At 37.3% G+C, this 26,544-nt stretch overlaps 1 protein-coding gene across 7 annotated transcripts in view; it reads right to left on the bottom strand.

Annotated features, from left to right (window-relative positions):
• Window positions 1–26,544, bottom strand: part of KCNIP4 (potassium voltage-gated channel interacting protein 4) — a 1,176,826-nt gene that overhangs the window by 14,150 nt on the left and 1,136,132 nt on the right. For all 7 annotated transcript variants that reach the window (XM_043972814.1, XM_043972810.1, XM_043972813.1 and 4 more), the window contains 2 exons: window positions 20,264–20,333; window positions 10,130–10,200 (listed from right to left, as the gene is read on the bottom strand). In XM_043972814.1, coding sequence (XP_043828749.1) covers window positions 10,130–10,200; window positions 20,264–20,333 — 141 coding nt within the window. The remainder of the gene's footprint in view (window positions 1–10,129; window positions 10,201–20,263; window positions 20,334–26,544) is intronic.

Raw genomic sequence — 26,544 nt, 5'->3', positions numbered from 1 at the left:
TGGGGAGACAAATATAAAGAATGAGACAATTTCTATTCTCATCAAACTTACATTCTAAAGGGAAAACAAGTCTATATACAAATATATACAGAATAAATATATGGATAAAAATACAAATTAGATAATTGAAATAGAGTAAAGGAGGGAGGGGACTAGCTATTAGATGAATCAAGAAAGGCTCCAACTGCAAAGTGGTGCTTGAGCGGTGTCTAGAAGAAAGGAAAGGTAGGAAATAGAGATGAGGAAGGGGTGCATTCCCATCATGGGATATGGCCAGTGAAAAAGTGAAGAGATGGAGTCCTGTGTAAGGAACAGAGCAGTTTGACTGGATTATAAAGTATGGAAGGGAGGACAATGTACCATGAGACTGGAACCATAGGTTGGGATGAGATTGTGAAGGGCTTTAAAAGCTAAACAGAAGAATTCATATGTAGTTTTAGAGCCAATTAGGAGTCACTGGGGTTGTTTGAGGAGGGGAAATGACGTGGTCAGATCTGTTTAGGAGATATCACTTTGACAGCTGCATGGAAGAATGACTGTATTGGGGGAAAACCATTGAAGCAGAGAGACCAATTCAAAGTGTGGGAATTTATTTTTATTTGGTGACCCTGCCTTTGGGCTGAGATTAAAAAGCCTTAGGCTCTCAGGGTTTTTTCCTGTGTGAGGGGCTGGTGCCCCTCCCCCACCACTTCAGCTGAGCCAAAAACAGGACTCCAGGTCAGATGGCTGGGGGGGTGGGGAAGGGGAGGAGGAGGAGGAGAAGAAGAAGCCCCAGCTCCCTATGTCCTGAGGGGAGCTGCCCTGGAGATCCCAGGCTTGTCCTGCCAGGCCCTAGCATAGCTGTGTGGAAGTCCCAGGCACGCAATAGGGGGCACGGGTCCCTCAAGCCCTGCTGGGCACAGCCCTAGTGCGGCTGGTGGATTAGCTTGGTGTGTGCAGGGGCACAGAGAGCCTGAGGTTTGAGGGGAGAGAAGGAACATATATACAGAGCTGGCAAGGAAAAAGGGGGGACACCGGTGGACTAGGAGAATGCAAGGGAGGCCAGAAGATTAAGAGAACAGGAGACATTATGGTGGTTGGTGGTTGGAGAAAGCGCTACAATACAGAGACACAGAGACTCTAGAGACGCCCGGGGGTTGGCAACAGAGATGAGGACACTAAGGGGCTTTTCAGAGGGGTCGACAAAGTGAAAGGGGCTTGGAGTTAGAAGTGAAAGTGAAGCAGGGAAGCTGGAGTGAAGGAGAAAAGGAGTGAAAGCTAGAGAAAGCTGGAGCATACCCTAAGGCAAGAGGCAGCAACAGCCCTTATTATGGTAAAAGAAGACAGGTTGTATAATTCACATTTCTTAACCCTTATCATTTACATTGATTTTTTTTTTTTTTTTAGTGAGGCAGTTGGGATTAAGTGACTTGCCCAGGGTCACACAGCTAGTAAGTGTTAAGTGTCTGAGGTCGGATTTGAACTCAGGTACTCCTGACTCCAGGGCCTGTGGTCTATCCCCTGTACCACCTAGCTGCCCCACATTTACATTGATTTTTATAAATAAATTCTGCTTTGGTTATTTAATTAAGAGGTTTCTTAACCATTTGCTTATCAATTTTGGGAGTGGAGCAGAGGGGGAAATTTTATAGAAAATTAATAGCAGTCAGATAGCCAGCCAAGTCAAAAGTCCCCAGATTAGTTGTCCACAGATTAGGCCCCCCCAAATTAGGCAAGTAGTTAATAAAATATCTTTACAAAAGGCTGTTGCCTTTGATAAATGTCTGAACTAAAGTAGTGGCTGTGTGAGTAGAGAGAGAAATGGGGTAAATGAGAAAAAAAAAGACATTGTAGAGGTGAGAAAGAGCAGTATTTGGCAACTGAACAGATGTATGGTGAGGAGTGAAGGTTATCATTGAGGTCACATGCTTGAGAACAATGGGAGTGCCTTAAACAGAAATAATGGAATCTGGGAGAGAGGTCAGTGGGAGGAGAGAGGATAATGATTTCAGTTTTAAATATGTTGAGTTTGAGATGTTTTTGAGAAATCCAGATTGAAATACCCAATAGAGAGTTGGTAATGTGGCCTCTCAAAAGAGAGTTGGGTACTGGATATGCAGATCAGCGTATCATCTGCAGAAAGGCAATGTAAAGATGAAATAAAACCCATGATAGTCAGCTGTCAAATGCCTGAAAACTAGGGCAGCGAGATCCTGACAACACTAGACAATTAAGATTCACTTAGTAAAATGGAAGTTATTTTCTTGGATTTCGATTTCTCAGAGGTTTTTGTTGGTATATTTAGCATCTTTTGATCCCTCTCACCTTTAATAGGTGATTAAATGTAAGTGAGCAGCATAACTGGTTGAACAGGAAATTATATAAGAAAAATAAGAATGTCCAGTGTCATTCTTTTATATGTATCTACAGTGTCTTTTCACATATAAACTCTAAGCCTTAATATAGAATATATTCAGGAGGACATGGTCAATAACAGGAAGGGGTATACAGATGGTTATTTGAACTGCTGAAAGATATAAGTGCCAACATTGATGGGATTTCCTGAATAGAACAGTAAACTAAAATGATGAAAAACGGCAGTGAGATGTCTATAAACCACATGCTGATTAGAAGTATTTAATTGTTATAACCATTAAAATGATAGTTCAAATCTATAACCTAACTAAATTCTTCATTTCACATTTTTGGCATAGACAATTCATTTGGTTCCATTTATTCACCGTATTTCTTTCATTAGACTGTAAACTTGCTGTAAGTAGGGATTGTTTCATTTATTGTATCTTTATCCCCAGTTTAATTAGAGTACAGCTCCTGGAACAAAGTAGACATTTAATGAAGAATTATCTTGATTTAGTTCAAAAGGCTGCTTCAAATCAAGCAAAACAATTTAAAGGCTACAAATAAATATTGAATTATTTCAAGTGAATTTTTCAATGTGCTCTCTTAGTAGTGGTTGTGACAGTGACATATGGACTGGATTGGTGAGGGTAGAGACAGCCATCTCAAAAAACATAGTGCTCGGGGCAGCTAGATGGCACAGTGGATAGAGCATCAGCCCTGGATTCAGGAGGACCTACCTGAGTTCAAATCCTGCCTCAGACACTTGACACTTACTAGCTGTGTGACCCTGGGCAAGTCACTTAACCCTCATTGCCCCACAAGAAATAAAAAATAAAAATAAACAAACATAAAAAGCCAAAACAAAACATAGTGCTCTCATTGATTCAAATCCCTTATTCAAGAAGAATGTAAGAGTGACTGGTGACTCATCTAAAGGAGCCCATCTAGAGGCCCAGTGAAAACAGCCTACTGGTCACTAGCAAAGAGTATAGTAAGAATCAGAAATCTTAGTAATCTAAAACATATTAATTACTTAAAAATATAAGAAACAAAGAAAAACTGTTGAGCAATCCAATAATTACGACTATTGGTATTGCATGGATCTAAATTCTCATCATGACATGCAAAGACAGATTTGAAAGAAATATATATGGAAAAATAAAACAAATTAAAAAACATCTAGCTATCATGGTTATAGTATAAAAGAAGATCAAGCTATAGAAATAGAATTGAATATAAAGATAATATATTATATGTACATAATTACAAATATTATGCATGATAAACATAAACTATATTAAATAGACATAATTTAAAAGGAAATTACAATGACATACACATATTATATATGTATCTATGTGTGTATTCATACATACACACATCCCATACATATCTATCTGTCTATATTTGTCTATATAAAACCTGGCTCTCATTCAGCCAGGGGAGGGAGAAACGGTTGTATGCTATGTTGCATACTCAGTGAATGACTTTTTTTTTCCTTTTCTTTCTTTCTTTCTTTCTTTCTTTCTTTCTTTCTTTCTTTCTTTCTTTCTTTCTTTCTTTCTTTCTTTCTTTTTTGTGAGGCAATTAGGGTTAAGTGACTTGCCCAGGGTCACACAGCTAGTAATTGTTAAGTGTCTGAGGCCACATTTGAACTCAGGTCCTCCTGAATCCAGGGCCAGTGCTTTAGCAACTGTGCTACCTAGCTGCCCCTCAGTGGATGACTTAATTTGCTAGAAGGAATGTTGAGTAAGACACATGCCTTCCATAAGGGATTTACTAAATTGGTTCCCAGCACTCTTTGGGAGAGTCACATGGAAAAAGGAATTTGAAAGTACTATGAAAAGAGAAAGGCTCTGGAATAGAGAATGCTCATGGAAAAACCAACTGCATCATTCCTTAGACCTTGCTTGTGCCTCTAGAGACAGCTGAGAATGGACCTACTTACTCTAGGTGAGATTATTCCCTCTCTCCTTGATTGAAGTGAGATCCTCTCTCTCTCTCTCTCTCTCTCTCTCTCTCTCCCAGATTAAGAACTCATTAACTCTTGAGTATTCTTTGATATATTGCACTTCTGTTTTGCTTAGATGGGGTTTACTCACTATTTTCTATCTGTGATAGTCTTTTGTGTAATTAGCATTTGGTGGTATAAAGCTAGGACTACCTTTGTAAGCTTACCCTTCAGAGCAATCAAGAAAATAGCTTTTATTTTTGAATTCATCATATCCCTAGACCAGAGATATTTGAAGGGTAGCAGATAGGTATAATTCTAGACTAATATTTCTCTTGGAGAGTGGAGGAGAGATTCTGAAAGCTAGGGCTGTCCTAGACATCACTCATCTCTTCCTCTATACCCCTTCAAATGTAGTCTGGCAGTGCACTCATGGCCTTTCCTCTCTGGAGAGGTGAGCCAGATACTAGACCATATCTATCCATGCTACCCATAAGCCACATTTATCTATTTAAACAGGCTCCATACACACAGTCTTATAGGTGGCTACATATATGGTACTTGAAAATCTGTGAGAGGCAGCATAGCATAGGGGAGTTAGAAAGCCATAGATTCAAATCCCATCTCTGACATACAGTACGTATGTAACTTTGAACAAGTCACTTAAACCTTTCAATTGTTCAAGGTAACTCTTTAGACCATAGGTTACAGATAATTTGCCAATCTGCATTGGAAGGGTGTTTATCCACAGTGCAAGTTCCCTATACTGGTGAAATTTTAGGTCTAAGCAAACAAACAAACCCCCCCCACTAACCCCCAAACCAAAAACCTCAGTAATGATATATCTTCTTCAAGTGATGCATATTCCCAGGAGAATTTGCAAGTGATCATAGACAGCCTTACAGACAATATAGCTCCAAAAATTGACATAAATTCAATTTCCCCCCCTGAGCAACAAAGAATGAAAAATTACCAATGAATACTGCTATTTAAACAGTAAAATGTCTAGTGACTCACTGTCAAAGAAATAACCTCTATTTATGAGTGCTGCGGTAAATAGAGTGCTGGGTCTGGAGTCAGGAAGACTCATCTTCCTGAGTACAAATCTGGCCTCAGACACTTAATAGTTATTTGACCCTGGGCAAGTCACTTAACCCTGTTTGCTTTAGTTTCCTCATCTGCAAAATGAGCTGCAGTAGGAAATGGCAAACCACTTCAGTATCTTTGCCAAGAAAACCCCAAATGGCATCACAAAGAGTTGAACATGACTGAAATGCAATTTAACAATACACTTCACTTTTCAGCCATTGGTAATATGGATGCTCACTCTATCCTACAACTGAAAATTCTTTTTCAAAGGTTATTAACAATCTCCTCACTACTAAGAATGATGGCCCTTTCTCAATCCTAATCCTATTTGACATTTCTCTAACTTTTGACACTGCTGATCACTCCCTTTTCTGGGATACTCTTCCCTCCCCACTTTGGGTAACAATATAACCCTTGAAATTTTTCCTCTTAGAAAACTTCTCAAAAACTCCTCGTTCTGACATTTAAAGATCTCCATAATCTGGCTTCTACTTGCCTTTTCAGATTTATCTCCTACTATTACTGCTTTTGAGCTTCTACATTCCTGTCATATCAGTTTACTAATTGTTTTCCCAAATCAGCATTTGATTTCCTTTCCCCATGCTAAAGGCCCATCCTTCAAGGACCAATTCAAATGTCATGTGTTATTTAAAGCCTTTCTTGATGCATGCAGTTTTGAATAGTTCTTTCCTCATGTATTTTGTATTTAGTCATCTATGAACAAGCTATGTCTCTGTAGAATAACATAAACTCCTTGAGTGCAAAGATCTTATTTTTGTATTCTTTTTGCCTCATAAAGAACTGTTCACACAATAGGATGTTTATTTTTGCATAATACCACTCAGTTCACTAATTTCAAGCTTCCCCCTTTCTGGACTCTACCTAATTCCATTTTCCAAATTATTCTGTCCCAAACACATTATGCTGTCCATTCCAATAGGGATGGGAGAGGGGTGGATTATGCCCTATGCTCCAACAGAGGCAATGACTCATAATTTAGGCTGTCCATTAGGAATTTACACAGAGCAAAATTGAACTAGCCTTGTCCTAGATGCAGACAGAGTTTGTGATTATGGGAATGTCAACAGAGCCATTCCTAAATTCTTACTACCATGGTTGTTGGTTGCACTGATCAGTCACTGGTTATGGTGAAGGCTGATTAATGGTCTCTGCCAAACCTATTGCCAATGGAAGTGAACCATGGATGATATTATGACCAAGCAATAAGTCAGAAAGTCTTTGTAAAGTGGCTGTTGGACACAGACACAGAGAGGAAAAGCTAAGTAGCTTATTTTTGATTTTCGTTTCAAGTAAAACATGGTAGTTATATTACCTCAGTGTGAAAAAAAAAGATGGCTGACTGTGCATTTGTAGAGACACATCAACAGGGATTACTATCAGGTGTACCTTCTTCCAGCATGATATACAATATCAGAAATAAATGAAAAAAAGTGTTATTGGGCACTAATTACATGCCAAGGACTATGTTAACCACTGAGAATATAAATACAATATCAAGACATTCCCTGCCCTTGAAGTAGTTCTCATTCTCATTAGGGGAAAGAGAGAGAGAGAGAGAGAGAGAGAGAGAGAGAAAGTGAATGAGTGTGTGTGTGTGTGTGTGTGTGTGTGTGTGTGTGTGTGTAAGGCAGCACGGTTTGGAGATGTCTAGGAAACAATATATTTGCCTGATAGTGGGCAAGATTCAGTGAAAGCTCATCTATCTGAGCCCAGGATTGCAAGTGTGGGAATCTGAGTTCCATTAGTTAAATCAAAAGACCTAGTTCACCACTTCTTCTTTTTCTTCTTCAAGCACCTTCTTTTTCTGTATGCTCTGAAACTAGCTAGCTACATCAAAAGACAGATGCAGACCTCTAGCACTAACCATCCTCCCCTTATTTTAATGACATTTGAGGTAATGCAGTCTTTTCTTTATGATGCAATCTCCATTCCAATAAACAGTTACTTAAAAATGAATTTCTACCTTATTTTGTGCTGATGTAAAATGGGAACTCAATGTAGCCTATCTCATTTTTCCTCCTAGCTTTTCCGCATGGTAATTGAAATCTGTCAAGCAAGAAGTTGCAAGCACTTGCCAAAAACTCAATTTGTTTTCAAGAGTACTTGCATTTGTACCTTCTTAGTTTTATCTGTGAAAGAACTGGTTCATTTGCTCCCTGATGCACAAAACTGCTGAAAAGCTTCTGGCATCAACTTTACTGAACTCTATTCTGATTCCTGTATTCTTAGTCCATAGCATCTTAAATAAAAAGGGGGGGGGGGTGAGGAGGAGGGTTTTCTTTGTTTGTTTTGTCTTTGTTATTTTTTTTTTTTACAGAGTTGGGAGGATGGTAGTTGCCCTCTTCCTTTTGAAACAGTAATGAGCATGAATCTCTCCTCTTCCCTTTGTAGGGTATTCCAACATGCTTTCTAGAACTACAAAGGAAGTGAAAACTTTCCAATGTTACTTACTCAGACTGGTCTGCTTCCTCAGTTAAATAGAAAATCATTTACCTGGAGAGGGGTGTAGGTGTGTGCCTGTGTGTGTGTGTAGGAAGGGAGAGTATCTTTATCACCTCCAGAAAATACAAACACATGCAGCTTTTGCCCTACTAATACATCACAAATTCTGTAAGGATTGGGCTTAAAAACAAAACAAACAAGCAAAAAAACAAACAACTTTTTTATTAGATGAACTTAGCTCTTATTTTTATCTTTTGCTAGAAAATAGAGTATCTATGTTATATCCGGTAATATTTCAAAAAATGGAAGAGAATGTTCTATTAATAGATTTCATTGTCAGTAAGCCAAATTTGCTCTCCTCTCACATCTGGCTTCTCTAACACCTTAAAATGGCCTACGCTCAGCACCACTTGTAAAGACACCTTTAACATCCCTTGGGCAAGGTTGATATTGGAAATCTCACAAGGCAAATGGGAGGGATGGCAAAGTATCTTGAGAGACGTAGTTAGCCCTTTTTAATTGATGGAGAAGGAGAGGTGCCACTGTTTTATATTTTACAGAAGCAGCGGCAACAGGAGAGATGGCAGAGAAATGGCTGAGAGAGGCATTTAACAGAGGAGTGGGGTGATTGTGTAGGGTGGATATCTTAGTCAGAAGCTTTATCCACCAGGGGCAGATGAGCCATGAGCAAACGGACTGGGGGAGGTGAATGTTTCCCAACTGGGAAATTCAGCAGTAGTGGAGGGAGCATTTTTTCTCCTCCTCCCAAGTGCTGATGCACATTTCCAGGCTGTGAAATACTGTGGATACGTAGAACACTGTTTTCTTGTTCCACTTTCTCTTCCCACCTGTGTTCTTTAATATAGATATGGAAAAAAAAAGTTTTCCATTTTACTGCTGAGATACTTTTCTCCATCCCCAGCCGTAACAATACTTGACAGTATTTTGGAATTGCCTGTTATAAGTGAGTTTGTTTCCAAAGTCTTCAACTATGATCAGGGTGTGTGTATAGGGCTGGGGAAGGCAACTGTGAAGTGATTTTATATTTCACATTGTATATAACGAAGAGCCTGGGGTCATCACGACCTATTTATGTTATAAGTTCATATCCTCTGGTCTTCTGTCTCCTTATTTCAGTAGAAAATCATTTACTGAAGGGGTTATTGGAAGTGAGGCAGGGAGGGGGATGTCTTTATCATCTCCAGAAAACACAAACATGCATAGAGCAAGTGAAGATTCCACATGAATTAGGGGCTATTCACTGCCCCTCTGATTCAGTGAAAGAGTCTTTCAATTCTATTATTATAGCTTCCAGTTGTGGCTCATTAAAAGAGTTCTATAGACTGAAAGCTCCTTGATAATAGGTCTTTTCTCTTTCTTTATATCTCCAGCATTTATTCCCAACACTGCAGGTAGCTGCCACTTCATAAAAGCAAGTTGACTGAAGGGACTGAAGGAGGGAGCCCCCCCTCCCCCAGCCCCTGAGGCTATCACTAAGTCTTACATTCTTCCCTGACCCAGGAAAAGAGCAGAGGAGGAAGGAAGGGGTGGAGGATGTTGGGGGGTTGGGAAGCTCTAGAGGAGAAAGTTCTACCTCTGATCTAACCTAGTAGGCAGAGAATGGAATGGCTTGTGAATATTGGATTCAGCCACCCTCCTAAAATGAGACCTTTTTGAAATGCCTGTAACTGCACCCATGCATGCAGTGGCAGTGGGGCCATTTTTCCTTCCTCCAGATCGACATCCAACATCACTGCCCTCACCCCCAGCATCCTTTGATGTTTAGCTGTCTAATTGCTGCCATATTCTTACTGAAGCCATCTTCTCAACTACCATCACTTCCCTAGCTGCTGTTCAGCCCCTGGAACATGGAATCTTATCTTGTTTCATCCAGAACCTACATTTTACTCTGTTTTTAGGCCTCCTAGCCTCCACAAATTAAGATGCCTTTAAAGATTCTTAGGGGGTTCATTAACTGAGATTTTACTGTTCTAATAGGAGACTTTCTTTGAATGGCTATTACTAATGAAATTAGGACATTTAACCTTTGTTTCATGCCAGAGAGATTTGAAGTGTTAGGCATTTAACAAACTGTAGGTTGTAATTTTTATTGCTGTTGAGTGATACATAATTTAAGAGTGTCTTGAATTTCAGTGCTGAAAAGGAAATTCCTGCATATCACTTTTCTTGTTTTTCCTTTTCTATGCTCAAATATGATGAAATCACTGAATTGCCAATAATATTTAGGAATTTTAAAATTAAAGCAATGGTTGTCAGAGGACTTACCTCAAAGCTCACAGATCCATTGTGATCAGTATCAAATGCGTTGAACAGAAAATGTGCATATGTTGTTGAATCTGAAATTAAAAAAAAAGCAAGAATGCTTGATTAGGCAACTTTTAGAAATACAGTGTATAGAATTTTTAACACATAAAATATACAGTTAATCTCTGTCAAAAATTTCCCCTTCCCCTGCAATGAACCACAATAATATTTCAGTAAATAAATGGCTAGAAAATGGGGTATTCTGATTAATTGAACTCAGCTAGGATTCATTTTAATTTCATCACATATAAAAGAACACCTTGGCAAATTCATTCTAGTAAAAATTTGGATTTGAGCCTGACCGGTAATTTCTTTGGCATGGGGACCTTCACATAAGGAAAACCCATCTACCAATGCAGACTGGCACCTTCTCCCTAACTGATTCTGTGATAATTCTCACAACATCTATTTCAAAACTTGTCTTCTCTCAAACCTCCTATAGTAGCTCTTCCCTAACCATTTCAGCTGATAATCTCATCTCACATTTTACTGAAGAAAAATAGGAAACCCCCCTAGCTCCATTTTTTTCTTTTTCTTTATCTCAAACCCCCTTGACAAGATGGTCTGTTCTATCTGTCTTCTATCTGCCTTCTGATGAGTTGGCTTTTCTCCTGAAGACCCTGGATCCCAACACTTCCAGACTGCTGCATGCAGTAGGTAGCCCCGACAATCATTCCCTTTCTCTCTCTATTCTTAAATATCTCCAGATCTACTATTTCCTGGATGCCTACAAATACACCCAAGTTCTTCTCCCACCTTTAAAAATCTTCACTTGACACTTCTGCCTACCCCCTCAAACTATCTATAACTCTCCTACTTTATAGCCAAACTCTTAAGAAAAAGCTGTTTCCTCTCATTGATTCCACTTATTCTCCTCCCACTCATTTCCTAACACTTAGTAACCTGATTTCTGACTTTATCAGTCAACTGAAACTGCTCTCCAAAGTTACCAACAAGAAATCTCGGCCTTTCCTAAATCCTCATTCTTCTCTTGACCTTTCTATAGTATTTCTCACTGTTGACTACTCACCCTTCCTGGAAAATTTTACCTCTCTGGGTTTTGATGATACTATTTTCTCTTGGTTCTTCTCCTATATGTCTGACCATTTCTCAGTTTCCTATTTTGGATCGTGAGCCAAAATGCACTCTAGCATCTATATTTCCCAACTCTCTATCCTCATTCTATCACTCATTAACTTATTCATAGATTTAATTATCATCTCTATGCCAATGACTTCAAGAGATATTTATATATGCACATAACCACATGTACACAGACATGCATATGCATGTGTGTATATCTATGTATGCACACACTGTCTCTCTCCTTAGCTCTAGGATCTGACATCATGGATTATGTAGCAGACATTTGAAAGCAGATGTCCTACAAGGTATCTCAAGCTCACAATATCCCTGTAAATACATCTTCCTTCCTTATTTCTGGCTATGATGCCATCATTCTTCTAATAACCCGGGTTTGCAGTCTTGTAGTTCTGTTTGGCTCCCCACTCTCACACTCCCCTCACTAATCCATTTTCAAGTTGTTTTCATTTTACATCCATAATACTTCTTAGATCTGTCTGCTCCTCTCTACTCACAGGCTCTAATGCAAGTCCTCATAGTCTCCCTGCTTCCAGTCTTTCCTCTTTATAATCAATTCTCCTGCTTCCAGCAACATATTTCTTTTTCTTTTTTTTCTTTTTTTTAGTGAGGCAATTGGGGTTAAGTGACTTGCCCAGGGTCACACAGCTAGTAAGTGTTAAGTGTCTAAGGCCAGATTAGAACTCAGGTACTCCTGACTCCAGGGCCAGTGTTCTATCCACTGCGCCACCTAGCCCAGCAACATATTTCTAAACTACAGGTCTGACCATATTCCTCCTCTACTCAGTAAACTTCATAGACTCCCTATTACCTCTAATATAAAATGAAAATGTTTAGTTCCCAACTTTACTCCAGTTACCATTGTAGCTTTATTTATACACTGGTTCTATTCCTATACTCTAAGGTCTGATCAAATTGTCCTTCTTCCCGTTCTTCATATACGATCCTCCAATCTCCCATCTCCATGCCTTTATAAAGACTACTTGTCTCCCACACTTGTAATGCACTGACTGCACGTCTGCCTCTTAAAAAATGCTTCAAATTTCCTTCAAAGCTCAGCTTGAGTGTAACTTTTTATGAGGCTTTTCCTTAAAAAAGTAGTGTCTTTATTTTGCATGTATCTTCTATCTATTTATATGTGAACTTATCTTCTCACAAGACAGAATATAAACTGGGACTGTTACATTTTTGTCTTTGGAACTTCAGTCTCTGGTATGCAGTAGTTACTAAATAAATGCTTGGTTGGCTCATTGAAATCTGTAGAAGTCTTTTCCTAAATTATATGTAGAACATCCAAACAATGCACTGGAGGGCTTCATGACAAACTCAAATTAAATGAAAGTCAACTAAAGTACACTGATTTGCTTGCAGCTGGGAGAGAATTGTAGGGTCTCTCCAGTAAGAGATTCTTGGTACCCCTGGGTTTTGATTGCTGACCTCTGGAAATTTGAGTTCCAAGAAGCCTCTAACACATCCTGACTTTTACTGTCTAGACAAATCACTTAAATTTCAGTGATGCAAACACCTCTGTAAGACTGTAAGGTGCCAGGGGAGTACCAATCTACATGAGGTTCCTCAGACAGAAGCTCCTTGGGCCAAAGCAATTACAGGTCCAGTCCAGTTTAGAACTTCTGAGGATTGCCAGACTATTCTTTGTTTGAAAACATGCAAGCTGTCCTACTGTGAGCAGAACATGCTTCTAGAGGGAAATGTGCTTCAGAGAAAAATAAACACTGGCTTTAGAGTTTGAGAACTTGATTTCAAATACTACTTTTTTGTTGGGGGGGGCAGGGCAGTGAGGGTTAAGTGACTTGTCCAGGGTCACACAGCTAGTAAGTGTTGAGTGTTGAGGCTGGATTTGAACTCAGGTCCCCCTGAATCCAGGGCCAGTGCTTTATTCACTGTGCCACCTAGCTGCCCCTCAAATACTACTTCTAATACCTACTTGATCTCCCTGGGCCTCAGTTTACTCACCTATAACTTAAGGGGATGGATGAGAAAAATGTTCCATCTAATTCCAAGTCTATGACTTTTTGAACTTTTTACTACCCTATGGAGAGGTGAATTAATTGGTTGTTAGGTTTGGTTATTTGGGAAAATGCCCATTCTGAAAGGGGCTTTATTAAGCAGACTCATCATTAACATGTATGTTCTCCCCAGGTGTAAGATTTCACTTGAGTACAATATTAGTTATATGCTTTATCCTCCTCAAATGGTGTTTGTGAAATTTTATAATTTCACAAAATATATTTAAAAATTTATAGAGAGATAGTTGTACTGATCTCCAAAATAAATGGATTTCTCCTACTCTCTGCTAGAAAATAATATATGGAGAAAACCTTTCTTTTCTAACATTGATGAGGCAGCCAATAGAATAGAGCAACCAGTCACCACCATCCATGACAAATATAATTTTAAAAGCACCCCAGAAGTTGAACCCACTCTTATGTTCCCAAATTTTATGTTTATGTCATATAGAAAAACTAACTTTTTCATACCAAACTTGTTCTAACTTGCACTGCTTTAAGGAACCCTTCCCAAAGACAATATTTTACCGAATTTCAATTTTAAAGCAATAATTATATCAATATAACTTAGCTTTCATCCTTCATAAAGAAGTTCATCTTTTAATGAAATCTAAATTCAGTGCCCAAATGATCAGTGTCTATCTGAATAAACTGTCACATACTCAAGCAAAAACATCAATGAAGACAAAGCTTCAATTATTAATGTTACACAGTTTCTCGTTGGGACTGAAGAAACTTAACTATCAAACTATAACAGATTCACAGTGATATTTTAAATTTGAATTATAGCTAGAACAAGCATAGAGTGATAATTCTTTGAGAGCTGTCTTATGTATCATAAAGCATTTTTAAATAATAATATATTAAGTGATATTTCTCCTAACATAAGCCCTAATTAGACTGACATTAACTAGATGGCTTCACTGAGTTTCTTAAATTTCCTTGAATGACTGAAAAGAATTAAGTGTACAGTCTTGGGATGGATTCCATGGAAAAGATCTTGAAGCTTATCCCTCATTTTATAGACAAAAAACCTGAAACTCAGGAAGGGAACTGGTCAAGGTCACATAATGACATCTTTTCAGATGTTATCATATGCACCTTGAAGAAGCACTGAAATGTATATGCATATATTTGCATACATATATTTCCTATACATACATACATACATACACACACACATATTTCCCCTTGATACATATATTTCCCCTTGATCTTAGATACGGCCTGAAAACAATTAGACTGTGGTCTGTAGCTCTCACAAATCACTGTGAAAAGCAAGAATTTTAATAGCAATTAACATTAAAATTTAAAGCATTCAATTCAATTTGGTTTATTTGAACATTGATTAAATTCTAGAACCAAAAATATTTTAACTGTTAATATTATGAGGAAAGTTCATCCATCTAAGGGTTGAGGATTGTTTTTTGTCCTCCATTCTTTTTTTTTTAATTGTTATTTTTTGTTCGTTTTGTTTTTGTTTTTGTTTTGTGAAGGGCAATAAGGGTTAAGTGACTCGCCCAGGGTCACACAGCTAGTAAGTGTCAAGTGTCTGAGCTTGGATTTGAATTCAGGTCCTCCTGAATCCAGGGCCAGTGCTTTATCCACTGTGCCACCTAGCTTCCCCCTGTCCTCCATTCTTGAAGAGGACCATGACATTGGGAGATTGTCATGACTTGCAGTGAATTGGATTTAAGTGACAGAGGGCTATGCAAAGTCACCAACCTCACTCTCTCTTCCACAGTCATCTGTGTACATTGGCAAGATACATATCAGGACAACTGGAGATAGCCTAAACTGTTTAAGACAATTGAGGTTAAGTGACTTGCCTAGGGTCACACAGTAAGTGTCAGAGGTGAGATTTAAACTCAGGTCCTCCTAACTTCAGGGCCAGTGCTCCATCCACTGAGCTACCTAGTTAAACCTTGTTGTCAGTCCTTGTGTAAAGCTGGTGCTAGTACTGGGATATGAAATCCAAACTAAAACAGTCCATGCCTGGAAGAAATTTACCAGGGTTCCTGGACCATGTACACTTATAAGCAAGGTCAGAAGAGATGGGGGCAAAGGCAAGGTCAGCCAAAGCACTTTAGGAATATCTAAGGAAAGAAAATGCTAGCGGATGAGGGAATACTTTAAGAAGTAGATGGTACATGCCTCGAGTCTAAGAGGAAGAAAAGATACCTAAAAGGAAGAGATAAAGAGAGAGGACATTCAAGGCAGAGAGCTTATATGAATGATTGAAGGATGGGGGAGAGGAGGATGGAATGTAAAAGTGATGTAAGAGCTGGATATAGTAGAGTTGGGGGTGCAAAGGATATGACTATACATGGGCTTCATAGGACCAGAGATTTAGAGCAAGAAAGGACGTTAGTGGGCAGAACAACCACCTAATTTTACAACTGAGAAAAATTAGATGCTACAGAAAGATTAAGTGATTTGCCTGTTGTCATACAGCTAGGTAGGTTCAGAGACAAGATTATTTTATTTTTTATTTATTATTATTATTTTTTTGTGTGTGAGGCAATTGGGGTTAAGTGACTTGCCCAGGGTCACACAGCTAGTAAGTGTTAAGTGTCTGAGGCCGAAATTGAACTCAGTTCCTCCTGACTCCAGGGCCGGTGCTCTATCCACTGTGCCACCTAGCTGCTCCCAGAGACAAGATTATAACCCAAGTCTTCCAGATTCCAATTCCACTCTCTGACCATTGTACTACCTACCTGCTTCTCTTCTTGCAAGTTTATATGTAGCTCAAATTCAGCCTCAGACAGTTATTAGCTATATGACCCTGGACAAGTAATTTAACTTCTCTCTGTCTCAATTTCCTTATCTATAAAATTATAGTACTTTCCTCCTAGGATTGTTTTGAGGATAAAATGAGATAATATTTTATTTTCATAAAAGTATTTTAATTTTTTCCAGTTACATGTAGAGATAGTTTTCAACATTTGTTTTTATAAGATTTCTAGTTTCAAATTTTTTTCCCTCTCTCCCCCCTCAGGACAGCAAGCAATCTGATATAGGTTATTTATGTACAATCACATTAAACATATTTCTGCATTTGTCATGATGTGAAAGAAGAATCAGTGCAAAAAGGAAAAAAAAAAAAGAAGAAAACCAAAAAAACCCAGAATTAGTATGGTTCGATATGCATCTAGATTCCATCTTTCTTTTTTTTTTTTTTTCTGGGTTTGGAGAGAATTTTCCATCATGAGTCCTTTGGAACTATCTTGGACCATTGTATTGCTGAGAAGAGTCAAGTCTATCACAGTTGAGCAACACACATTGTTCTTGATACTGGGTACAATGTCCTCCTGGTTCTGCTCATCTCACTCAGTATGAGATAATATTTTTAATGAGCTTTATAAAGCTTAAAGTGCTATATAAATGCTAGGCATTGTTGTTGTTGATGATGATGATGAGGTATGATGGGGAAAGTGGCTATTTGTGTTAGGGAACACTGAGCCTAGAATCACAAGATATGGGCTTAAGCTCGGACTCTTTCACTTATAAGGTATATGATCTTAGGAAAGTGACTACCTCTCCGAGGCTTAGTTCTTTCATCTATAAAATAGAAATAGCGATATTTGAATTGCCCATTTCCAAGGGGTTGTTCTGAGAATTACATAAGAAATAAATATAAAATCCTTAGCAACTGTAATACTCTAAGTTAATATCAATGATTGATATTATCAAATGCATTTGCTCTTCAAATAGCAAACAGTTGAAAAATGTTTGTCAATTAAATGAATGAATTAATAACAAACACAGGAGAAGCAGTGGAAAGGGAGGCTGAAACTCAGATGGGCTAGTAAAACTGATGTGGGTTAACAGAAATTATATATAATGAATAATATACATATAACAGGGCATGCTCTGTCTAGAAAGGTGAAAATATATTCCTCAATTTGTTACTTTTAGTAGATTTCTCTATTGTGGTTTTCCTCATTTGCTTTTATACTAGGTACACTTTACTCCTTATCAACATATCCCTTAGTTCATTCTAGGTAGCTTAATAATCAGAACACCAGATAATTCACGTGTCTTTCTGACAGACCCATATCTCTTCTTAACACTGCTCCATATCCACACCTCATTCATGTATATAAATATAGTGGACAGAAAAAGAATGTGTCCTACATGTCCCTACTATTATCTGTTCTCTAAAGCCAACATGCCAGCATCTCTCATGTCCATGCTTTTATAAAAGCTGTCCTCCAAAAATATGTTAACAGTTGCCGTAAACACTGTGCAGGCCTCACATCTTGATACAGTACAAGTTATAGGATGCTTTATACATTAAATAAAGCATTTGGGGGCAACTAGGTGATACAGTGGATAAAGCACAGGCCCTGGATTCAGGAGGACCTGAGTTCAAACTCAGCTTCAGAAACTTGACACTAGTTGTGTGACTCCGGGCAAGTCACTTAACCCTCATTGCCCTGCAAAACAAACAAACAAATAAATAAAGCATTTTATTTGAGGAAATCAAGACATATATACACACAGGCATATACATATGTGTATATGTGTGTGCACATGTATGTATATATACACGTGTGCATGTATATATGTATAGCTATAACTACATCAAACATCCATCCATCTACCTAATTACCTAACTACGTACCTATGTATCTACATACTTACATATATATCTATCTTCCTACCTATCCAGGTTGTGCTAGAAGTCTTAATGCTAAGCTATTAAAGCTTAAAAATGTACAAAGACTTTTGGGTCTATACACACACACATACACACATATATAATAAATTCATGTAATGTAATTATGTGTAAAATTAGATGCAGTATGATATACTATATACTTTAACATCATATATAACATATATACTATGTATATAGATAGGTATGCTATATAGTGTGTATACATATACCCTTATAATAATATGTTTATTTACATATTATATATGTGTGTATATATTTAAATTATTAAAGCTTAAAACTGAACTAAGTATTTTTGGAATACTATCTGCACATGCATTTATATATAATTACATATTTTAGTAGGAAATAGAAATTACAAACATATCATATAAATGTATACATTATATAGTAAACATTATATACTATATATATATTATAGGGGCATATTTTATTGTGGTCATACTGTATTATGTGCATGGTAATATACATACATGCATACACACATATGGATATATGTATATATACACATTGTAGTACACCTCTATACATATACACACATGTATTTATATGTGTTTTCATATATGTCCTGGCAGGACCAAGAACTGACAAACAGTTCATAAAAACTACCAAAAGAAGGGCTTTTTTAGATTGGAGGGAATGATAGCCACTTGACTTTTCTTCCTTAAAACCTTTTCCCCCCCCTTCATTAGTATTATAGCAAAATATGGGTGAGCAGTGTCAATTTTTAAAATTGCACATCATGACACACAATACCTATGAATTTATGTATTTTGATTAACATGGATAATCAAAGAATTTTTTAAAAGTAAAGTGATTTTCTTCTTATCTATTTGAATTTTTTAATATGAAATCTCTTACCAAGGGAATACATTTGAAGTAGGGAGTCTATAATGTAGAAATAGCATTTTTCAAAAAAAGATGAAATTTTAATGTGAAGCTGGATTTAATTTGTTTCATGTAATAACTCCATCCATTACTATAAGCAATAATATTTTTTAAAAAGAGGTTTCCATTTGTGTTTGTAGCTGAAACACTTTCCAGGGATATGTATGTGAATACATTAGTAGATGGTATATACTCAATTTTTTTCAATAATTTTCGGAGTCTAAAATAATTTTAAAATTACACGTGGAAATGAAATGATCTTTTAAATGGATCTTTACTAATGCTTAGACTTCCCATTTTTCTAAGGTTTTAGAATTTCTAAAGTGCTTTCCTTACAACAATAGTAGAGGAGATTTTATAATTGAGAAAACCAAGGCTCAGGGAGGTTAATTGGCTTGCCTATGAGGGTCACATAGATAATAATGATCAGAGTTGGAATTTGAATCCAAATCTCCTGATTCAAAAACCTGCCTACATTACTGGAGTCCATATTAAGGCAGATAGGTGGCACCACAGTTCACAAAGCACTGGGCCTGGAGTACAGACCCAAGTTTGGATTTGACTCAGACACTTACCAGCTGTTTGACCCTGGGCAAATCCATTTAAGCTCTGCTTGACTCAGTTTCTCTAACAGCAAAAACTGAGGGCCATACCACCTGCGCCCAGGGTTGTGAGGAGCAAATGAGATAGTATTTGTAAAAAGTTCTTAGTGTGGTCCTTGATAGATAGTAGATACTATGTAAATGATTATTTTCTTCTCCTTTCCCTTATTCCTTTTATGACGGTGTTGAAACATATGGCCTAATAGTTGTCAGAAGTCTAACTGTGATGCATTGGAATTTTACTGCCTGCTTTAGTTCATTTATTTCGGGGGATCTGATTTAATGTCACACATATAGTTAAACAAGAGTGTGCTAGAACCAGCTCACACTGGCTCTGGAGAGGTGATTGTTAAATTTTCAGTGTGAACATTTCTATCTTGGAAATCAGAAAATGCTACAAATCAGGGCTTGATTTATCATTTTCTTAATGTCTAGACTTAAGAAAGTGATGGAGAATATATCAAGGATGCAGATTATACTTAAAGAAAATGACAAAGAAAAACAAGTCCTATTCAAAGACAGTCATATCTGCACTATATTTCCTTACCATCGTTGTTAAAATCATCATAGCACCTAATAAAAAAAAAAGATTTCCCATTTTTATTTTTGACAAAACTAATATTGAGTGCATCCAACTGCTCATGTGTTGGTTTCAGTTGTAACTGTTGTACATTATTTAAATATACACAATCATTTTAACAACCAGAGGGATATGAGGAAGATCAAAACCACATTCCAAATTACAGCTGGAATGCTCATTTTCAGAGCATGTTAACAACTCTCCATTTGTACTTACCTCCCTGTGGAAAGAACTGAGAGTAAATCTCCTTGAAGGTTTCTTCATTAACAACACCACTGGGGCATTCCTAAAGAAAGTTACAGAGAGGCAGTATAAGTGAATAGTCCATAAAAAATGAATGTTTGTACTTTTGGGGGTGGGCGAGTGTGCCGAGCTGTATATACTGTGAATCTTCTGTGCTAGAGAAATTAAAGGCATAACATTTCTTTGGAAGGAAGAAAACAGTCAATATAGATGTCAGTGAGCCCCACAGGGACAGAGTGGTGTAGTGGATAGCAAATTTGCATTAAAGTCAGGAAGACCTCCATTCATATCTTGCCTCTGGCACATATTGGCTGTGTTACTCAAGGCAAGTCACTTAACATCTTGGTGTTCTAGGCAATACTTTAGCATTACAAATTGCAGAGAATGTGCCGACCTGAACTGGTGGAAGGAGTTTCCTTACCCAGGAGTGACTTATACTAATTAAATCAGGTCTAGTTCCTATTCCCATGATACCATATCTTTGGATCATATAGAATGAAGAAGAAATATAATACATCATTTCTATATGTGCTTTTTGACCCTGGTTTATGAAAAAATTCTTCTATCATAATGTCACAATATTAAAAGGCTTAAAAACAACTGAGTCATATTGTAGTTTAAAAAAAGATTATAGAATATCAGTATATCCCTTTAGCAAAAATGACAATTTCCAAAAAAAATAAAGTCAGCAAGTGTTAGCCAAAAGGTCATGAGACTGTCTACATAGAAATGACTGACTCAGAGTGGCAAATATAACAAAAAGGGAAAATATTGGATGTTAAAGGGGATTGGGAAAACTGGGATGCTAATTCACTGTTGGTGGAGTTGTGAAAAGATCCAACCACTCTGGAAAGCAATTTGGAACTATGCCCAAAGGGTTATAGAACTGTGCATACCCTCTGATCCAGCAATAACACTGCTAGTTGTGTGTGTGTGTATAGATATAGAAATGGATATAGTATGTATGTATATATGTATATACACATATATATGTATGTGTGTGTGTGTATCTCCCATAGACATCCCCAGAAAGAGAAAAAGACCTCTTTGTACAAAAATATTTAAAGTAGCTCTTTTTGTGGTGGCTAAGAATTGGAAATTAAAGGAATGTCCATCAATTGGGTAATTGCTAAACAAGTTGTGGTATATCATGGTGTTGGAATATTATTGTGCTATAAGAAATGACAGGCAGAGGGGCAGCTAGGTGGCACAGTGCATAGAGTACTGGCCTTGGATTCAGGAAGACCCGAGTTCAAATCCAGCCTCAGACCCTTGACACTTACTAGCTGTGTGACCCTGGGCAAGTCATTTAACCCCAATTGCCTAAAAAAAAAAAAAAGAAAGACATGATAGGCAGAATGATTTCAGAAAGGCCTGGAAAGACTTATACGAACTGATATATAGTGAAGTGAGCAGAACTAAGAGAATGTTGTGCACAGTGACATCAATATTGTTTAATGAAGAACTGTGAATGACTTAACTTTTCTCAGCAATACAATGATCACAGACAGTCCCAAAGAACTAGTGATGAAGCATGCCATCCACCTCCAGAGAAAGAACCAATATTGACTGAACACAGACTGAATCCTGCTATTTTTTTAACTTTCATTTTTTTCAAGTTTTCTTCTACAAAATGACTGATATGGTAATGTTTTACATAATTGTACATGTATAACCTATATCTTATTGTTTACTGTCTCAGAGAGGGTTAAGGGGAGGGAGGGAAGGAGGTATAAAACTTGGAACTCAAAACTATAAATAAAAATATTATTAAAACAGAAAAAAAAAAAGAAATGATTGACTTGGATTTTCTGGTCAAAATAGCATTTTGATACCCGTTTATATGACAGTATCAGAAACATGTGCAGGGGCAAATGAACACCTTCATCTTAAATCTTCTCTCCTGGAAGAGGCTGTCCCCCCCACCATCCTCATTAGTGCCTTCATTCAGAGATTATCTCCCTTTATACTATGTATATATACATATATATACATATATATAGATATAGTATATATATCTCTCATTAGAATGTGAACTCCTTGAACACATGGGCTGTTTTTTCCCCTTTTCATTATTTCCCCAGCACATAGTCCAGTTCCTGGCAGATAGTAAGTGTTTAATAAGTGTGTGTTGACTGATAGGCTTTTATATATTGAAAGCATATGGTTCAGGGGCTATGCTAGTACAAGCCATCTGTTTGTGATAGAAATAAGAGAACAAACTTGATGGATCTTGGCTAAGTGATGGTGAGTTTACGGAGGGTCAAAGATGGAAGCTTGTTGAGGAGTGAAAATGCTGGTGGCAAGAGGTGGGGATGATTAGTGAAGACAGACAAGAGGCTTCTCAACTCATTTTGGTCATTGTTTATATGATCACTATCTGCCGTAGTACAAAAAAAATAAATGATGCTTACAAATCACACTGTACAGGGCAGCTAAGTGGCGCAGTGGATAGAGCACTAGCCCTGGAGTCAGGAGGACCTGAGTTCAAATCCGGCCTCAGACACACTAGCTGTGTGACCCTGGGCAAGTCACTTAACCCCAATTGCCTCACCAAAAAAAAAAAAATCACACTGCACAGGGAGTAGTATAAACAGCACTGAACTTGAATTCAGGAGATCTGGGTTTGAATTTGAGCTCTGTCATTTACTCTCCCTCTGTCTATACAGACACACACACACACACACACACACGCACACACACACACACACACACACACATACCTAACTTGAACAATTACTCTGAATCAAAGTTTTCTTACATATAAAATGGGGGTAATCATATTTACAATACCACCTCATGGATTGCTGTGAGGATCAAACGTCAGTGATATAGAATTATGGAACTGGAAGAAAACTTTGGGGTCATTTGGTCCAAATTCCTTATTTTACAAAGGAGGAAACTGAGGCTCAGAGGTTTGCCCAGAGTCACACAGGTAGCAGATAAGAGTGGCAGGTTCTAAAACCTACTTTTCTGATTCCAAAGCCAGTGTTCTTTCCAATGTATCACTCTGAGGCACCCATAGAGTGTTCTAGGACTATATAATGCTAGACAAACGAAGGCTATTATTATTATTATCTGTTTTTGTCTTCTATTTTTAATAGATTAATGTCTGTGAGGTGGACAAAACACTTTTACTAATTCTGAAGAGGTGTTTAAAAAGAGAAAAAAAGAAAAACAATAAAAAAGAACTAGAAGCTAAAGAATGCTCATCAACTGGGGAATGGCTGAATAAGTTGTGATATATGAATATGATTAAATATTCTAACATGGTATTGGATGTGGCAAGATACTATTTAACAGAATCATAGGAAGTAGAAATTGTAGTAAATGGGCCCAAGAGGACAGTGTACACAGGGACATGTGTAAAATATGAATAATAATACTTGCTTTCCTTACTTATTAGGGTTTTTGTAAGGAAAAAAATAATAAATGTCAAAACACACTGAAAATAGAAAAATGCCTGAATCTTAAAATCACAGAATCTCAGAGTTGGCGAGGCTTCAGGGATCATAGGCTAATATATAACTAAAGAATTAGTTTCTAGAAAATCTTTAAGAGATCATGGATCCTTCACTTGAAAACCTACCAATAATTGCCCACAGTGTATTTCATTTTGATTTTATAGTAAAAAAAATTAACAGAAAAGAAGTATATTTTAACATCATATATTGGCTCCAATATTAGTCACAGTCTTTGACTTGATTCTTTTGTCTTTAAGTTTTGTCTTCATTTGTGTGACTACAGTCATTATGTAATCATTTTTGTTTTTCTTTCTTCACTCTGCACCAGTTCATACAAGTCTTCCCATACTTCTCTGTTTTTTTTTAAGTCTTGGTTATCATTTTGGTGCAATAATATTCTACTTGATTCATATAGCAAAACATTTTGGGTACTCCTTCAATTGTTGGCCACAATTAATTATTTCCTTGCTTTTTGCGACTACAAATAGGCTGCTTTTCATTTCAACTCAACATCTTTTGTTAAGCAATGCCTTGTGCTATGAGATGTGAATACAAAGACAAAAGTAAAATACTCCTGTCCCCATAGGAGTTCCTTCTTTTTGTAGGATGAAACATGTTCACAGGTTATCAAATACAAAATATGAATAAAGTTTAAAAGAATTAATCTCAAGATGGAGAGTATAGGTTCCTTCTTTCTATCATTACACTTCTTCAGTTAGAGACCCAGCAGTAGGATTCCTGGGGAAATTATATAAATGATTGAAGTAGGCTTTTTGCCTAATAATTTCAATTATTTTACTTAGTCCTCATCGTCTTTAAGCCTTTTAATACTCCTGGAGTGACCCCTCTTTCTTCTTCAATATTCTCTTCTCCCAGGGTTTCCATCCATGAATTAATCAACAAGTATTGATAGTACTATGCTATGATAGAACCCCACCCCCCACCCCTCAATTATACAAACCCTACTTTCAATAGGCTTACTTTATATTGCAGGAGATGACATATGCATATACACACATATATTTGTGTGTATACATATATATATATATATACAGAATAAATATAAAGAGAATAAATATAAGCTAGTTTGGGAGGGAGGCATTGACTAATGTGAGAATCCAGAAAAGCTTCATATAGAAGCATGTGCTATGTTGTGGAGGTGAAGAGGGCATGCACTCCAGGTACAAAAGATGACACTGCAAGAGATGGAGATCCTAGAGGAGAGAGAAGGCCAGTTTGGACAGTAAGAGTGTGGGAAGATAAATGATATATAATAAGATTGTAAACATAGATTGGGGCTGGGTTGTGAAGGGCTTTCATAAACAAATAAAAGAGTATATATGTTATCATATAAGCAATACAGAGTCACTGTAGTTTCTTGTTTAGGGGAATGACAGTCAGATCTACAGCTAGGTGGCAGAGTGAATAGAACTCTGGAAGAGAGTCAAGGAGACCTAGGTTTAAATCCTGCTTATGACCATTGTAACGATTGGAATGACGCCACCTGCTAGAAACTTACTGTAGCAAAGCTCCGCCATGAGGTAAAAGTCTCTGAGGGCAAGACCATGAGTCTTTTCTTTGGCTTCAGGAAGTGACATGTGCTTGTGGGAGGAAGAAGGGGGAGCTTGGTGTTCTGACTCACTCTCTTTCTTGTGGACTCTGGAGGAGAGCAGAAATAGGAATGCTCTCACCCTTTAATAGATAGAAGAATCTAGGCCTTTCTCTCTCTCTTTACCAAATTCTTATTCTCCTTAATAAATGCTTAAAAGTCTAACTCTTGCTAAAGCTTATAATTTATTGGTGACTACTCATTAGATATTTTAGACAGTATAGCTAGAATTTTAACCTTTACACCATTACTAGCTGAGTGACCCTAGACAAGTCACTAAAACGTTTCGTGCCTCAGTTTCCCCATCTATAAATGAGAGGATTGACATGTAATGAAGGGAAAAGGGTTAAATATCATTATGTGGGTTGTGCATATTAGACTGGGAAACTAGGGTTGCATGAATTTGGAATTCATTTAGAATTTGGAAGGAGGAACAAGTTTAGGTAGGAGGATTAGTTCAATTTTGGATATGTTTAATTTGAGGTACAAGTGGGACATCTAGATAGAGTTACTCATTAGGCAGCTGGAAATGGGAGATATGGTCAGGGGAAACTGATGAATCCGTATGTATTTAGATGTGAGAGTCATCTAATGGTGGTGATCACCAACGCTATAGGAGTGAATATGAACATAGACAAAAAGAACTTCAATGCCAATACCTAGGAATATGTAGGTATACTCAGGGTCAATGAATGTGTAGCATAAAATGAAAATTACTACAGTAAAAGGGATGATTTAGGGATGATCTGATCAAGACAAGGATCTAAGACAATGCTATGCACCTCCAGAGAAAAAACTAATGAACTCTGAAAGCAGAATAAAGTATTCTTTAAAAAAAAACACATTATTTTTATTGTTTTACTTTGTTTTCTTTTGCAATAGAGCAAATATGGAAATGTTTGTATGACTTTACATGTATAGTCAGTATAAAACCGCCTACCTTTCTCAACAACAGTAGAGGGGTGGGAGGGAGATAATTTGGTACTCAAACTCTTTTAAAAATGATTTAAATTATTTTACACATAATTGGGTAATATTTAACAAAATAAACTAAAATTTGAAAAAGATGTTTGGTGGTAGACTGGTTGATAAAGGTCAGGCCTAGTCCCATTTCCTACCAGAGATCTTTCCTGATTTCCTTGGGTTTTGGTGCTTTCCCTCAAATATTTGTGCATATGTAT

The sequence above is a fragment of the Dromiciops gliroides genome, chromosome 6 (genome assembly GCF_019393635.1).
Source record: "Dromiciops gliroides isolate mDroGli1 chromosome 6, mDroGli1.pri, whole genome shotgun sequence".
Taxonomy (NCBI): Eukaryota; Metazoa; Chordata; class Mammalia; order Microbiotheria; family Microbiotheriidae; genus Dromiciops; species Dromiciops gliroides.
The sequence above is the reverse complement of the archived record's forward strand: the minus strand, read 5'-3'. Positions and strand labels throughout refer to the sequence as shown.